This window comes from Erpetoichthys calabaricus, chromosome 2 (assembly GCF_900747795.2).
Source record: "Erpetoichthys calabaricus chromosome 2, fErpCal1.3, whole genome shotgun sequence".
Lineage (NCBI taxonomy): Eukaryota > Metazoa > Chordata > Cladistia > Polypteriformes > Polypteridae > Erpetoichthys > Erpetoichthys calabaricus.
In genome coordinates, this window is record NC_041395.2 from 227,168,839 (window position 1) to 227,186,236 (window position 17,398).

General features: G+C 35.4%; 1 protein-coding gene across 1 annotated transcript; it reads left to right on the plus strand.

Annotated features, from left to right (window-relative positions):
* Positions 1–13,687: 13,687 nt before the first annotated feature.
* On the plus strand, positions 13,688–15,533 carry LOC127526697 (general transcription factor II-I repeat domain-containing protein 2-like). The gene is made up of 2 exons (XM_051922870.1): positions 13,688–14,201; positions 15,000–15,533. Exons 1-2 carry the CDS (start codon positions 13,892–13,894, stop codon positions 15,125–15,127), a joined length of 438 nt encoding a protein of 145 aa, XP_051778830.1. The 5' UTR covers positions 13,688–13,891; the 3' UTR covers positions 15,128–15,533.
* The last annotated feature ends 1,865 nt before the right edge of the window (positions 15,534–17,398 follow it).

Here is a 17,398-nt window from a genome sequence, read left to right on the forward strand (position 1 = left end):
TCCGCATATGTGATTTAGCAGTTCCTGCGTGCTACTGAAATAGCAGAAAACAGTTTTTCAACAAGGGCAGCAGAAGTTACTACTCTAGACAATTTGCTCTGAAACTAAACATAAAACAGAAAATGTATTTTTAATACAGTTAATGCATATAAATATTCAAGAGTGCTTATATTTATAACATTAATATGTCATATAATAATATTAATATGAATATTGTCCTCTACGGATTTACTCTACTATTGGGTGCCACATGTGAAACTATATCAATATTGTCGATGTACCAATAATCTATATCTAGTGATATTTAATAATGGGCTGGCACTGTGTTACATACCTTGAATTCGAGTCGTTAGCTTTGAGATATTCTGAGACACACCAGTGCAATACATGCTCGAAACCCAGACTTTCACATTACGTGTGGGATAAATGGCTGTGCTGCTGATTATAAATATACAACTCTTTCTTCTAGCATCTAAAACACAGACATATACTTTTTTTTTAAACAGTTGTCATCCACCAGGAAATTTAACTCTAGGATACAGAGATCAAGCAAGGCTCAGAGAAGAAAATTATGATGCCGTGATTTTTTTGGCTATGTTAACAGAACATTAGATGACGAGCAGATGATGCAATGTGAGCAGGATGCAGTAGAAAGACAGGATACTGTACAAGAAAACTTTCATGTACATGCTGAAATTCCAGCTGGCGGCACTTAACATCAAGGCAGGGTGCCATCTGAGCAGATGGAGAATCTGGAAAACATGGCATTTTATGGTATATTTATTTTATATAGTGGGGCTAACAAATTAGTTATTTTAAAGACAGATTTTAGAATTAGCTGAGGCAGAACTGAATTTCTAATGTCATTATTGGTACTACTCAGAAGATATGAAAATAAGAAATTTTATAAAATTATGGACATTTTTTACTATGTGCACATGACAACAAATTTGAACTTGAATATGAATTTTATAGGTAGAAATTTTCATTGGTATGAGTGGCAACAAAAATGTGTCCCGGAATCCTGCAGTGTTTGGTCTTAATATCCGTGGTATTTGGTTTTAAAATATCCATCCATCCATCCATCCATTATCCAACCCGCTATATCCTAAATATAGGGTCACGGGGGTCTGCTGGAGCCAATCCCAGCCAACACAGGGCGCAAGGCAGGAAACAAACCCTGGGCAAAGTGCCAGTCCACCGCAGAGCGCACACACACACCCATGCACACACCAAGCACACACTAGGGACAATTTAGAATCGCCAGTGCACCTAACCTGCATGTCTTTGGACTGTGGGAGGAACCCAGTGCACCCGGAGGAAACCCACACAGACACAGGGAGAACATGCAAACTCCACGCAGGGAGGACCCGGGAAGCAAACCCGGGTCTCATAACTGTGAGGCAGTTATGCCAAACAAACTTTTCAATAATTTGTGTAACTTTTAAAGTGAATGTTTTTTTTTCAGTTACAGTACATACATGTTTCTGTGTGGTGTGTTGTTGAATGCATAACAATGTCTTAGGTTGCAGTAATAAACCTACATTTAAAACAGTTTTGGAGAACAGAAAAGATTCCCCTACACAAAAAGAACATGAGGCAGAATACTCAGGAAACGGCAAAGGTAGGGTTACTTCAGGACAAATTTGTGCATTTTTACTCATTTGTAAAAATGCAAATAACTGATGATATTAGCATTTGCATTGATGATTTTAATCTGATTCTGTTACAGGCCATTGTTATGTTTTCTAACAAGATACTCACATTTCACTTTTTATAGACTAACATTGGTCTGATGACTCTTGGTCCTAGGGGTCTAAAACCTCAAAGAGGGAAAACACTCCCAGTCACTCTTGACATGAAAAGCTCTGCAAGTGAAACACGGATGGTTGTTGAGAATAAAATGAAAAATTTTAATAAAGTCCTGAAGGAAGGTCCTTATCTTCTTATATAATACGCTACCGTGGCTGTTTGTTTGTCTGTCCAGGATTTGAAATCACCTGTAGTTCGCAAACTGTTTCACCTATTGACCTGAAATTTGGTACTCATATACTACGTGATGTCTACTATTCACTTTCGGGGTGATGATTTTTATTACTCTTTTTATTTTTATTTTATTTTACTGTAGAATCAACTCTCGGCAGAGCGCAGCAGGGCGGCTGTGCGGCACATGCGTACGTGCACCGTTCTCATTCCCTACCACCTTCGCAGTCACTTCCCCTACCTCTACATATCTTAAATTATTCTTGAGGCAGATTGAAGACCTAAGTGCAAGCTTAAGTGAAAAATGAAGAAAAATGTACTAAGTAATTGCAACAAAAAAACTAACTTAATCAGTTTTAACGTGAAAAGATGCCGACAGAAGAAGAGAAGCAGCAGGCCGCTAGGCTGGGGAAAAGAAGAGCTGTTCAGGAAACAGCAAGTGCATCAACCTCTGAGCAAACGAATGGTAAATGTACAGAGAAAGAAAGAGGATGAAAACTATGAATGCTCAAGTCAAGTGTATTCACTGCACGTTATCGTGCAGTGCACCGTTACTGGTATTCTTTTATATCCCGATGGCACAGAAGTTGTGACCATTCCAGGAACTCAGAAGTCAGAAGTCATTATTAGTAAACAGGCTACAGCGAAGCTTTAGGGAAGTGTTCTCAACGTACAACTCTCTTCCTTTGCTTAAAAGAACATTTTGATGGAGGTTAGTGTTGTGATACAAATTTCTGAAGTGGATAATGCTTTCATTTGAGCTTGCAAATTGTACATAATAAAGAATATATATCTAAAGTGTACCTTTAGAGCTTTAACTAATAAGACGTTTTTTATCAACGATCTTATTAGTGATAGAAAAATTGATTTCATTGCACTAAGTGAAACGTGGCTTACTTAGCTCAGATGGCGCGGCTGTTTTAATCGAATCTGCGCCTCCGGATTACAGTTTTACTCGTGCGGACCGCCAAGGAAAGAAGGGTGGCGGCTTGGCAAACATTTACTCAAGCCGGTTAAAATGTAAAGATGTCAGTTTTGGTACATTCAAATCCTTTGAGTATCTCGCCGTTGTTATTCATGGAGTTTCTCACGTTCTTGTATTATCCGTGTATAGATCTCCTAAATTCAATGCATCTTTCTTTGAGGAATTCTCTGACTTAATGTCAATTTTAATTACGAACTATGACACGCTCTTATTAGTCGGCGACTTTAATTTTCATTTAGATAATCAGTGTGACCAAAAAGTAAAAGAATTCATGAGCATCCTGGACTCTTTTGATTTGAGACAGCTCGTTAATCAGCCTACACATAAAGCAGGTCATACGTTAGACTTAGTGATTACTAAAGGACTAAAGGTTGATATAAAGCAGATCATTGATATTGGTCTATCAGACCATTTTCTTCTACTTTTTAATTTAGAAATAATGTTAGAAAACACTAATGAGAAGCATTTTGTTAAAAATCGCTTCTTTGACTCATCAGCAGCTTTAAAACTTACAAACATTCTAAACAATCAATCCGTTTATAGTGCCAACTATAATAGCGAGGATAATGTAAATAATAAGGTGGAAAGATTTAATACTAAAGTGAGAGCTGCTGTTGACATAGTTGCACCTGTAAAGACAGTTAAAAAATCCTCTAGCATTGTTATACCATGGAACACCCAAAGAGTGTCTGATTTAAAGAGAACATGCCATAGAGCTGAGTGTAAATGGAGGAAGACTAAACTAACTATCCACTATGAAATATTAAAAGTTAAAATAACAGAATACAATAACACAGTCCGTCTTGAGAGGCGCTGTTATTTCTCTAAGATTATAAATAACAATGCTAGTAATCCCAGAGACTTATTCTCGACAATTGATCGTTTGCTAAACCCAGGTAACTCAAAGTAATGCCTCCTAAATACTTCCAGTAAAACCTGTGAGGCTTTTGCTGTATTTTTCAATCAAAAAATTAATGATATTAGAAATAACATAGTATATATCTCCCCAACACTAAGGACCCTCCTAAACCCCAGTATTCCGTTGTAAACAAATTAAACTCTTTCACTAGGATAGATTTACCTGATTTACATAAAATAATTTTTCAACTGACACCCTCCACCTGCGTCCTTGACCCAATACCAACAAATTTTTTTAAAGAAGTATCGGACGTGCTAATTGATAATATTCTTGACATGGTAAATTTGTCATTAGATACGGGGGTCTTTCCAGACTGTCTCAAGACTGCTGTAGTTAAACCCCTACTTAAGAAAAATAATCTTGACCCCTCTGCTCTTGAAAATTTTAGACCCATCTCTAACCTGCCTTTCTTAAGTAAAATTTTAGAGAAGGCAGTCATTATACAGTTAAATGACCACCTCAATAAACATGCTATTCTTGACAAATTTCAGTCAGGTTTTAGAACAAATCACAGCACAGAAACTGCACTCGTTAAAGTAGTAAATGACTTGTGGGTAAATGCAGACAGAGGCCATTTATATGTTCTCATCCTCTTAGATCTGAGTGCCGCATTTGACACCATTGATCATAATATTCTTAGAAATCGCCTTAGTCAATGGGTGGGCCTCTCTAGCAGTGTCTTAAATTGGTTTGAATCCTACCTGGCAGGGAGAAAATTCTTTGTTAGTTGTGGTAATTACAACTCAAGGACACATGATATCCTATATGGTGTTCCACAAGGCTCTATCCTGGGTCCGCTGTAATCTGAATTTTAAATCGCATATTAATCAGATCACTAGGACAGCATTTTTTCACTTAAGAAACATAGCAAAAGTTAGACCTCTTACATCATTGAAAGATGCTGAGAAATTAGTTCACACGTTTGTTTTCAGTTGACTAGATTACTGTAACGCAGTCCTCTCTGGAATACCCAAAAAAGACATAAATCGTTTGCAACTAGTGAGGAATGCAGCTGCTAGAATCCTAACAAGGAAAAGAAAATCCGAGCACATCTGTCCAGTTTTGATGTCACTACACTGGTTACCTGTGTCATTCAGGATTGACTTTAAAATTCTGCTTATGGTTTATAAAGCCTTAAATAATCTCGCCCCATTTTATATATCAGAATGTCTGACACCTTATATTCCAAATCATAATCTCAGATCCTCAACTGAGTGTCTCCTTAGAATTCCGAGAGCAAAACTTAAAAGAAGTGGTGAGGCAGCCTTCTGCTGTTATGCACCTAAAATCTGGAATAGCCTACCAATAGGAATTTGCCAGGCTAATACAGTGGAGCACTTCAAAAAACTGCTGAAACGCATTATTTTAACATGGCCTTCTCATAATTTCACTGTAATTTAATCCTGATACTCTGTATATCCAATTCATTATAATAACTATCCATGGTAGCTCTAAAATTTGTACTAACCCCTATTCTCTCTTCTGTTTCTTTTTCCGGTGTCCTTTTGGTGGTGGCTTTCGCCACCACCATCTACTCAAAGCACCATGATGTTCCAACAGTGAAGAATTAAAAGCCAGAAGTCTGCATGTCCATCATCATCAAGTCCTTCCGTGAGAACCCTAGACACAAGAGGACTATTTCATTTATGTTAGGTAGAATGCCCAGAGGGGACTGGGCGGTCTCGTGGCCTGGAACCCCTGCAGATTTTATTTTTTTCTCCAGCCGTCTGGAGTTTTTTTTTTTGTTTTTTCTGTCCACCCTGGCCATCAGACCTTACTCTTTTCTTTTTATGTTAACTAATATTGTCTTATTTTAATTTCTTATGTTGTTATATATATATATATATATATATATTTACTGTTCTTCATTATGTAAAGCACTTTGAGCTACTTTTTTGTATGAAAATGTGCTATACAAATAAATGTTATTATTATTATTATTACCTATCTAATTTACTAGAAAATGATGAATCAGATTCTGAAGTGAAAACCATTAAAAATTCAAAAGAGTGCTCCCTGGAAGACACTTTGATAAGAACAATATTTAAAAATATTTCAATTATATATTCAGGATATAACAAATATTGCATATTAAATACATATAAAATAAATTTCCATTCATATTTTGCTATTATAGTTAGTTGTATATTTGTCTTTTAAGAAATTTGAAGAACCTGATCATGAAATCATACCTTCTCAACAGAAAAGAGAAAAGGAGTGAAGAAAAGTATGTGAGGAGGCTTTTTGATTCTCTAAATTAAAAAAAAAAACAGTATACACACAAACACACACACGCACACATACACGCCTATCTATATAATCCATCTGTCTTTCCATTTTTATAGCCTGCCTTTTCCAGCACAGAGTTGCAGGGAGCCATTGCTTTTCCCAGAACCATTGGGTATAAGGATGTACAAGCAGTTGAACTGCACACTCATGTACACCTATCCTGACACTGTACAATTCAGAACTTTCAAATAACATTATAATATAGATGGATGTGTGTATATGATATACTGCATGTGTATAATTTATATAAACATACTTTATATTCATAATACAAAATGAATTAACTTTACTTAAATTTCAAAATTGTACAAGATGTTCATTAGTTCTTAAAAAGCTTTTACTATGTATTGTAGGATTTTATTATAACTTAACAAATGTATACTGTTTTGTGTTTATGGAACTGCAATGCAGATGGAGGAACTGAGGTGAGATGATCTTGTTCGCTTAATCAGTTGTGTTTTAAAATACATTGTTCATCGTTTAATAATCTGTTTATCTGCCATTTTCATTTTAATTCTGGTTAATTTTAAAGAGGGATGCTGTACATGTCAATTATTTAGTGGTTGTAATTAAAATTATAGTTAAGCTTTAATTTAAAATTTAGACTAAAGAAATGATTTAAGTATACAGATTTGTAAATCTTACACCTTACAAATTCCAAACAAGCAATTAGAAGCTGCTTGATAAACACTTTCTACTAGCACAATATCATCTTCTCTATTTTAAAAAGTAAATGTTAATTATTGTTCACATTCTAGATGTGCTTTTATTGTCAGAAATACAGTATATTGTACTTTTACAGATGACTGGCTTGCATTCAAGAGAAAAAGTGGGTTTATCCTTAGATCCAAAATACACAAAACCAAAATCCTGCTATGGGTGCAGTAGATCATTTTAAATTATGTATTAAAAATAATTTTTTTATTATACAATTTTTAACCTGTATTTTTTGCCTATAGGCTTTACACAAATGTTTATGCACCAATTCTTATTAAGGATGATGAAATAGACTCTGAAGAAGTATTTCAAAATGTGGATTGGCCTGTTTATATAGAGAAAGTACAAATTTTTACATACTTTTGTAAAAGTGGAACAGCTAGAACATACAAAATCTTATTTTTCAATTTAAGATGATTTGATATAGGATAAAAGCACAAATTACACAGTGTTAATCAGAATATGGAAAAATAAATATTAATTCAGTTTTCAAAACTTAAAATACATTAATTTTTGTTTTAGCTTTAATAGTCTTAGTACTTCTAATTGAAAAATGTCCAACTTTAAATAATGTTCACTCTGATTAAAGATGAGCTAAAATACGACATTACTAGAAATGTGTCAATCATTATGTTCTGTTTTTATTCAAGAGAGATGACACTTTAACAGCCAATGACATTATACAGAATCTGGCTCAGCAAATCCAGAGCACCAACTGCAGAAGATTTAATATTAATAGATCCAACATTTTGGATGGAGCTCTCTGGGGGTTCAAACGAGCATCCCATAATCCAAACAATGAAATACTTGTTAAATTCACTGATGATGCTGGCAGCTAAGAAGAGGCCATTGACACAGGTGACCTAAAAGAGCATTTTTAAAACTTCTCATGGAGAATCAGAGGAGTCTTCCAATATTTGATGGACCAGCACAAAGCAGATATTTGACATTCACATAAACTGGTAAATTTATATATCTATTTTATTTCTATCCATCTTGAAATCCTATTAAACTAATCAACCATTGAAAACACTATCTTAAAATATAGTAAGAAAGTGCACCATTGTCTTTAATGTAGAGTGTTAAAATAGTCACAAGAATATTGAATATTATGCTTATTCCTATGATATACATCCTTTTCATGTTTAATGTACAGATTTGATGTATTTTTGTGCCTTAACTAACAGCTGCTGGAGAGAATGAGTACTTCTTAGCAGGCAGAATGATAGCAGTATCTATAGTGCTTGGTGGGCCAGGTCCACACTTCCTCTCAAAAAACCTTGGGGACGAACCACAGTTCAAAGAATGATGGCTTTGAAGATGTGACAGATGAAGAAATAACAGTTTTGTACGAGGTGGGATAAATGTAGCATGATTTAAAAAGTCACTTTACTCTTTAAAATAACTTTTTCTTTAGTGCACTCTTTAAATCAGAATTTAATAAATCGAAACATATTTTGTAGTAATGTACTGTAAATTATGTTGTGGATCTTAATTTCTAATCATTCATTAACTGAAATTTCTTTTTATTACCACAATAAATACATTCAATATGTGAACACTATTATCTAATATGAAATACGCTTTGCAGATACAGGATGCTGAATTGGTAGAAGGTCTTCAAAATATTGTTATAAAAAACAGTGCAATGCTTCAGACTGCTGGATGTTTTAATTTTTGTTAAACAATTAAATGAAAATGAAATTACTTTAAAGGACTACCTTCTTTGGTACATAATCTACAAGAACCATTTCTCTATTGAAAGGAATGTACAGTTACTTTCAGTAGTTTTTTCAGAAGCTACATTTCGTTTAAACCATTAAGGTTTGTCTTTGAATCATGTGCTGATCATACATGTGAGGCAAGTATGATGCTGCTTTTAACTATAAAACAGATAACATAAAATGCCTCCATCTTTGGACACAACCTGTGGTGTAAATAATAATAATAATTCTTTGCATTTATATAGCGCTTTTCTCAATACTCAAAGCACTCAGCAATTGCAGCGTTAAGGGCCTTGCTCAAGGGCCCAACAGAGCAGAGTCCCTATTGGCATTTACAGGATTCGAACCGGCAACTTTCCAATTGCCAGTGCAGATCCCTAGCCTCAGAGCCACCACATTCCAGTGACATTATAAAACTGACCCTATGATATTTCACTAAAATATCAGTAGAGTTTATAAACATTCATAGAGCCTTTCTGATGTGATTACACTTTCTCTGTACCAACATGTAGTAATAGTGTAGTTCATAGTTGGATTGTGACCAATGACATTTTAACTATCATTTTCAGGATTTTTGTTAGATACAGAAAAGTAATTGTATAATGTTTGCAACAGTGTACATATATATTTTATTTTCTTTCCTGATTTTAATAGGCTTAATGAAGGGCTTGCAACCTTACAGCTTCTAACAGCTTTGGAGCAACGCTCTAGTTTACTGTCCCATTTTCTTTGTTATTCTGCTAGAAATCTCAAAGCTATTGAACTAGAAAATCTTAGTACTAGTGTTAAGTGCTTGTGAAGCTAAAACTCTTGGCTTTTGGGCAGATTACTTGCTTGACTTTGAAGGTATGTTTTTTTTTTTTAATTCTGTTCGCAACAAGGCATTCTCAAACAAGCTTAATTAAATTAAGGATCCTGGTTGGCATTGGTTTCTTAACGTTAAATTCAATTTAATTTTAGTTTTATTCAGATTTTTAGTAAGGAATAGACTTACAAATCCTGTTGTTTCTGAAAGGGTGGCCCAGTAGCAAATTAGTTTTACAATGTTTTCTCACAGCTTCAGAAGACTGAGTTTATATCATTGCATCATTGTTGAGTTTGTGGAATTAATGTTTTCTTCCAGTATTTTACTTTGGTATTCTGTGGATACTCCCATCTCCTCCAACATAACCTAAACATTCAGTTTTGCTGACTTGATTGCTTGGGTTAGTGTGAGTATGTGAGAGAATGTTCTCTGCACTGGGTTTTCTGGGTTTAGCTTGAACCTTACTCTCCTGTCTCCAGAATGGTTTGCTTGAGCATGTAGCATCTTTGTAATCAAGAACGTCATTGTTCACTAACTACCTACTTAATATTGCAATTTCAGAACATAACAGTGGTGTGACATTGGAAGACATTCTTGTTTGGTTCTGGGCTGAGGTCATTACCACCAGCAGGAATCCCCAACCTTCATTAATTTCATCACCAATTCAAACTTTCTAATGGCAAAAACCTGTGCCAATATTATAAAGCTGTCTTTCTGTAATACAGTAATCCCTCCTCCATTGCGGAGGTTGCGTTCCAGAACCCCCCCGCAAAAGATGAAAATCCACGAAGTAGAAACCATATGTTCATATGGTTCTTTTTATATATTTTAAGCCCTTATAAACTCTCCCACACTATTATAAACATTTCCCGCACAATTATACAGCATAAACCCTTTGTATTCTCTTAGATATTAGGTAAGATTCGTTGAAATTATGTATGTAAACACAGTTTATATACAGTAAAACCTAAATATTATTTTAAAGATATCGAGCATCTCCGATATCACATATGTTACAGCCATTACGACAGACAGGCCACCAGCAATAAATACGTACAATGCAAGAAAAATTGTATACAGTAAAATGTGTGTACAGTGACTCTAAACTATATACATGTAATAAGTACTGTACGTAGATAATTAATTATGGTTACTCACCAACAATGACACGACGACTTGTCCGATAACGATGAGTTTAATTTTACTGCACAACAAAGGATAGTGTTACAGCTCTTCTAAAGGAGCCTCTTCAGGCGACTGTGTAGCACCGCCGTTGTTCTTCCAGCACTCTTCAATCCAAATCCCTAAAGCAGATTCCATCCAGACTACTGCCTTATCATGTCCACTTGCAACTCGTTTTGCGCCCTGGTTAAAGGACACTGTGGCTGTAGATCTTATATGCTTTTTCTCCTTTTTAAATAAAAAGAATCGTGGACTCATTGATGCTGTAATGGTGTCCTGCAGCGGTGTAGCTGTTCCCTTCCTTCAACATATCCAAAACTTTTACCTTTTCTGCAATCATTTGCATCTTCTGTTGGCGCTTGGACACAGCCCCTGAAGCAGTAGCAGGGGCACGTTAATGCTGAATGAGTGAGATGAGACTTCCTGGTTAATGCAGCACTCCGTCGCTGAGCCAATCAGCACACAGGAACTTAACTGTGTGCTCTGATTAGGTAGCTTCTCAGTCATCCGCCAATAGCGTCCCTTGTATGAAATCAACTGGGCAAACCAACTGAGGAAGCATGTACCAGAAGTAAAAAGACCCATTGTCCGCAGAAACCCGCGAAGCAGCGAAAAATCCGCGTTATATATTTAGATATGCTTACATATAAAATCTGCGATAGAGTGAAGCCGCGAAAGTCAAAGCACGATATAGCAAGGGATTACTGTACTTATGATTCATTTAAAAGTGCAATAGATTTTGGAATTCAAACTTCCCCAGGATTTGTGTGTATTTAGTTAAGAACATTTTTAATTTTGTTTTAGAATTGAATAGCGGATTTATTAATAAACATTTTCAAAGTCCTTTTCTATGTACTGTAGGGGATAAAAATCATAATTGTGGACTTTTTTTACCTCATAAGGCACTGTTGTTTTTTTGAGTTTGTGTTTAGGCACACTAATTACAACACATTCAGATATTACTTTTAGATGTGTGCGAGATGTCTATAGTTGGACAGTGTAAATTTAAAACATTGTTGATAACTTTATATATTATAAAATAAACAAACAATAAAGGTCATAAAGGTTTGGGGAATCCATCCCTGTATACTGTAAAGTTCTTCGTTTTCACTTAACACAGTCAACTTTGTCAATACAACACTGGACAACCAAAGAAATAACAGCTGGAGTATTTATGAGGTGGGGACGGAAATTGATACAGGATGCTGGGAAGAAACCGTTGTGGTGGACGGGTAGTGGTGACGTCATCAGATGGGGACCAGAGGGAATGAAGGAACCTGGAAGTGGCTGGCGTCTTTGTTTACTTATTTCGGTGTGAACTCACTGCGGTGGATTTTTGTCTTTCCTGAAGGAACAAAGAGAGAAAGGTTAGCACACTGCCATTGTCCCCTGACATGCGATTTTGCGCTAATCATTGGGTCTTTCAGCTGCTTCCTATGCACTCGTGTGTGACAGTATCAAAACAATTTGACTGTTTCCTGAGAATATACTTTAAATTTCTTATGTTCAAAGACAACTGGTATCTTGAAGTTAAGTACTAACTTAGTGACATTATGCAATTGAGCGCTTAAACTTGTGACACTTCAAAGTCGGTTAGAAAGAGCTATTAATGTTTGTATATGTACTATGTAATGGTTTGTGTAAAATGATGTTGTACTTTATTACTGATATATTAGCATTATCCAAACCTAGTAGCAGGGATTCAACCATATTTTAGGATATGCTTTCTGTTATGTCAAATGCATAGATTTCGATTTAAACTGTGTTCGGTTTATTGTGTGATGTACAAATTGTATGATTAATAAATGCCATATAAGCCGTTTGAAGCTTCACTGTGTTATGTCTGCTGACATTCAATGGAAAATAAATTCCCACTAACCTCAAGACTAAAGCTTGAGAATAGATGTTTTTGTCTTGAAGTAAAAATATTTGAAATAAAGTTTAACCCTGGTGGATCTTTTATGGGCATTCCACTTGAATCTAATTAGAAATATCCCAAAAATAAGACATGAAAGGATAATCAAGACAAATCAAGGGACATTTACTTAAATTATGTTATACAAACTTGTTTAGTTGGCACTAAAGTCAATTTATACCAAAACACTACATGTAAGAATATTATACTTATTTAGGTATAGATTTTTGCAGTGTGGTCATCTTGTTGAGCAGCAGCAGTTGCATTGGATCCTGGAGACCGCTAAGCAATGTAACATCTCTGGTGAATCGTGAATGAAGATGGTCCAGGACCGCTGAATCAGATGAGCAATTTTTAGGCAGCTGTTATGGTTTCTTGTTAAACCATACTTTGGTTACTTACCTTTTTCTGTTTTTATCAGGGCAGCTATTGAAAACAACCAACAGAAGGACACTTGTATCTTGTTTGTGAAGTCTGTTTGTCCTCATCATCAGTAGTTTACACAGCCTGTTTGAATGCAGGGCTGGTCAATGCCCATTGTAGGTGACAGAACTTCTTGTTTGTCTGTGTAACTGACTCTCACCCTCTCATTTGTCTCACTCATATTAATATGTACAGCTGCATAGTAATCAGCTAGGGTCAACTACCCATCAGCCCACTTACTCTTTAGGCAACAGTTGTTTTGTTGATGGAGTTTATTGACTTAGTTTAGAAGCATCTACCATGATGGGTTTAACATTATTCTTATTTAGATCTTAGCAGGACTTGTAATCACTATTCTGATGTTCTCATTTATTAAGACCCCTTTTTGACAAATGACAACCCCTGAAAATAAGGTGTGGATGCTCCCTTATGAATAACATTATTCAGTATATATATATATATATATATATATATATATATATATATATATATATTATTTTTACTTGACTATGGCAGAAAATAATTTGGTTAAGTTCCCTGATTTTGGATATGGCAGAGCAGAGTGGCCGGTGTATTGATGTTGTTATTATTGAACTGAAAGCGTGATGCTGAATAAGTTTACAATTAAAGCTGAAAGAGGCCACGAATTAAGAACAGAATGTTAAAGACTGGATATTGAAATAATAAATTCAGTGTTGAGAGGATTTTATAACAATGCACGGAGTGTCAGGTATTTTGAATGGTTTAAACCATATGTGTCAAACTCAAGGCCCGCGGGCCACATCCGGCCCGGCGTGTAATTATATCTGGCCTGCGAGATCATTTTATATATTATTGTTATTAATGGCCCGGCGATATGAAGCGCTGGTAACACAATAAACTACAGATCCCATAATGCAGCGCTTCAGCTGCCTTGCTGAACACTTCCCGCGTTAATCAAGTCTAGCTTATGATGCTGCAAGTTATTGCGAAGCTAGCCCTCATGATGCCGAAGAGAAAAGTTGATTCTGAAAACAGAGCCTTTAAAAACCGATGGGAGGCTGAGTATATGTTTACTGACGTTGCCGGTAAACCCGTGTGTCTCATTTGTGGAGCTAATGTGGCTGTAATTAAAGAATTTAATCTAAGACGGCACTATGAGACAAAACATCAGGATAACCTGAAAGACCTGAATGCAAAGCAGAAGATACAGAAAGCAGAAGAGTTAAAGAAGAATCTGACACTTCAGCAGACGTTTTTTACCCGTGCAAAATCAGAAAGTGAAGCTGCTGTGAAAGCAAGTTTTATCGTGGCAGAGGAGATCGCCAAATCAGCCAGGCCATTTACCGAGGGAGAATTTCTGAAGAGCTGCATGATCAAGGTGTTTGACGTCTTATGTCCAGACAAAAATGCAGATGCTGGCAAATGTAAGCCTGAGTAGAAATACGATTGCTGATCGAGTTTGTGAGATGGCCACTGATTTAAGAACACAGTTGAGTGAAAGAAGCAAAGACTTTATTGCATACTCTCTTCCTGTGGATGAAAGTACTGACATGACTGATACTGCACAGCTGGCCATCTTCATCCGTGGAGTGCACGGGACAACGACTGGAAAAGACATTTTTGAAAATGTATTTCAAAGTATAACCGACATGAAACTGCCCTGGGACAAACTTATTGCACTTACAACTGATGGATCACCATCTATGTGTAGTGAAAAAAGTGGACTAGTGGAAAGGATGCGAGTAAAGATGCAGGAGGAGAACTGTACTGGTGAGTTAACAGCATATCACTGCATCATACACCAGGAAGCACTATGTGGCAAAGTCCTGAAGATGGACAATGTAATGACAATGTAATGTAATAGTCGGGGAAAAGTTCTCAACAGAGTTTTTGAGCTCAGCAACGAAATCTGTCAGTTCATGGACAGTAAAGGAAAAGACTCCACCAATTTCAGGGATGAAAAGTGGAAATGCGAGTTGGCATTTCTGGCTGACATAACAGCTCATCTCAACGCCTTAAACCTCCAGCTCCAGGGACGTGACCGCATGATCACTGACATGTATGACGCATTGAAGGCATTTCAAGTGAAGCTGCTTTTATGGGAGACACAAATGCACCAGTGCAACTTGCCCCACTTTCCCTGTTGGAAAGAAATGTTGAACCAAGTCGGCACAACGGTGTTCCCAAATACGCACTTTACTGATAAACTGAGCGCACTGTGCACTGAGTTCGCACGGCACTTTGGTGACTTTGAAGAACAAAAAAAGAATTTTGAGTTGCTTCGCAACCCATTTGCTGTCGATGTGGAAACTGCACCTGTGCAGATTCAGATGGAGCTGATTGAGCTGCAGTGTAATGGCACACTGAAGGCAAAGTACGATACTGCAGAGCCCAAACAGTTTATTCACTCCATTCCCGCAGAAATGCTCCAGCTCCGTCTACATGCGGCTCGAACCTTGTGCATGTTTGGTAGCACATATCTGTGTGAGAAGCTCTTCTCAGTGATGAAGACTAACAAAACAGCACACAGGAGTCGTCTCACTGATGAGCACCTGCAGTCCATCCTGAGAATCTCCACAACACAGAACCTCACACCAAACATAAACGAACTTATTGCCAAAAAAAGATGCCAGGCGTCCAGCTCTGATAAAATGACATAAGAGCAAAGACAACTGAATAATTTGATTTGTTATTGCTGAAAAGCACAAATTTTATTTATATTTTTAATTTAAATTTTATGCAGCATGTTCATATTTTGAATTTGTATAATTTTGACAGGATATATTTTTATGGAGAGCAAAATCTTTTGGGATATTTAAAATTTAAGTTTATTTTTTATATAAAATGACATAAGAGTAAAGAAATTTGAATGTTTGTTCTTTTACCGTTTACTTTATTTCTAACTTGTATAATTTAGACAGGATATATTTTTATGGAGAGCAAAATATTATAAGTTATTTAAGTTTTGAGTTGATTTATTCCGGAATAATATTCCTGTCTGTTTTTATTCATATTTATGTTCAAAAAAGTTAAGTTTTAAAAGTTTTAAAGTTTTAAAAGTTTAGTTTTAGTGTGTTCAATGAATGTTTATCCTGTTTGGCCCGCGACCTAAAGTGTGTTTTGGATTTTGGCCCCCTGTGCAATTGAGTTTGACACCCCTGGTTTAAACCATGCCAAGTGGCATTTCTCTTTAAATTTCTGTGTCAGTCTACCTTTAAAGTAGTTTTGTATGTTTTGCTATATTTGAAGAATTTGTGGTCAGCTATTAACAAAGGATATACTGTAGTTATACTGTATGTTATTTGATACATTTTTGCATGAAAATAATAAATGAAAACAAGACATTAAATATGGATATTAATATTTTTCAGGAATTCAAAAGGTGGAAACTGTATAAAGGTTATAAACATCTCACTTGATGCTAAACGTAATAACAAGCAATATAAATGAACACATTTTTGTCTTCCTGTTCATAATTAGAAGCTTCAGAGCCCTAATTTGTTAAATGGACAACCTATCTATCTATCTATCTATCTATCTATCTATCTATCTATCTATCTATCTATCTATCTATCTATCTATCTAAAAATCAGGTCATATTGGAACTAATTAAGAGTAGGATGATTGAAAGCATGATAAATAAATGGCAGGATGTTTATGAGCTTTCCACACACAAGTTTAAAGATTGTCCATTGAATATAAATTTGATTAAAAATAGCAGGAATAGCAAGAATATCATAACAGTGGTAGGATAAGATGAGGGTGATGAGGAAGAAACTCGAGAACTTTTCTTTAACACTTAGAATGAGAAGTCACAGACATAGGGACTCAAATAAATATCCATATTAGATGATTTTTGCATAATAAATCTAAAAAAACAAAAAACAAAAGAAAAAAAAATATTAGAAGAACATAAACAGAAAGGGATAACTGAAACAAAGACAGATAAAAGTATAAATAAAGAATGAGATAAATTAATTAAATAAGAAAATGTAGATAGTTAAATTAATTTAGTTTCAAATTAATTTCATATAGAAAGAATGAAATATAAAAGAAATAAATTGTTAATATCACAGAAGCGTTTGAGAGAACAGAAGAAGCATCAAAAGAGCCAGAATATATTTTCAATAGTAGTCTGGAGAATACAAAAATGTGAACATGAAAGAAAAGCAAAACAGGTAAAAGAACAAAGAAACTTTAGAGAATGAATACTTAAAGAAAAGAAGCAAGGAAGAACAGATCATATCTGTAGAGAGTATTTTAATTGTAAGCTGTGCAAAAAAGAAAGATAAAAGATATTGCTTGGAAGGTATAGAATCTGCTCATTTTCAACTGGTTTGATGTTCTTTAGAATGAAATTTTTGGAACAGCAACTTGCTTTAAAATGATAGAGGATTACAGTGTTATCGGTTTTAAGCCTAATGATGTAGGTATTATGAAAAACTTACAGTAAAGACATTTGAGGGCCATAAGA

Coding starts and splice junctions, on each gene's coding strand:
- LOC127526697 (XM_051922870.1), top strand. CDS start 13,892: ATGATGCTGCAAGTTATTGCGAAGCTAGCCCTCATGATGCCGAAGAGA. Junction 14,202..14,999: donor TACCCGTGCAAAATCAGAAA/GTGAAGCTGCTG, acceptor GACGCATTGAAG/GCATTTCAAGTGAAGCTGCT.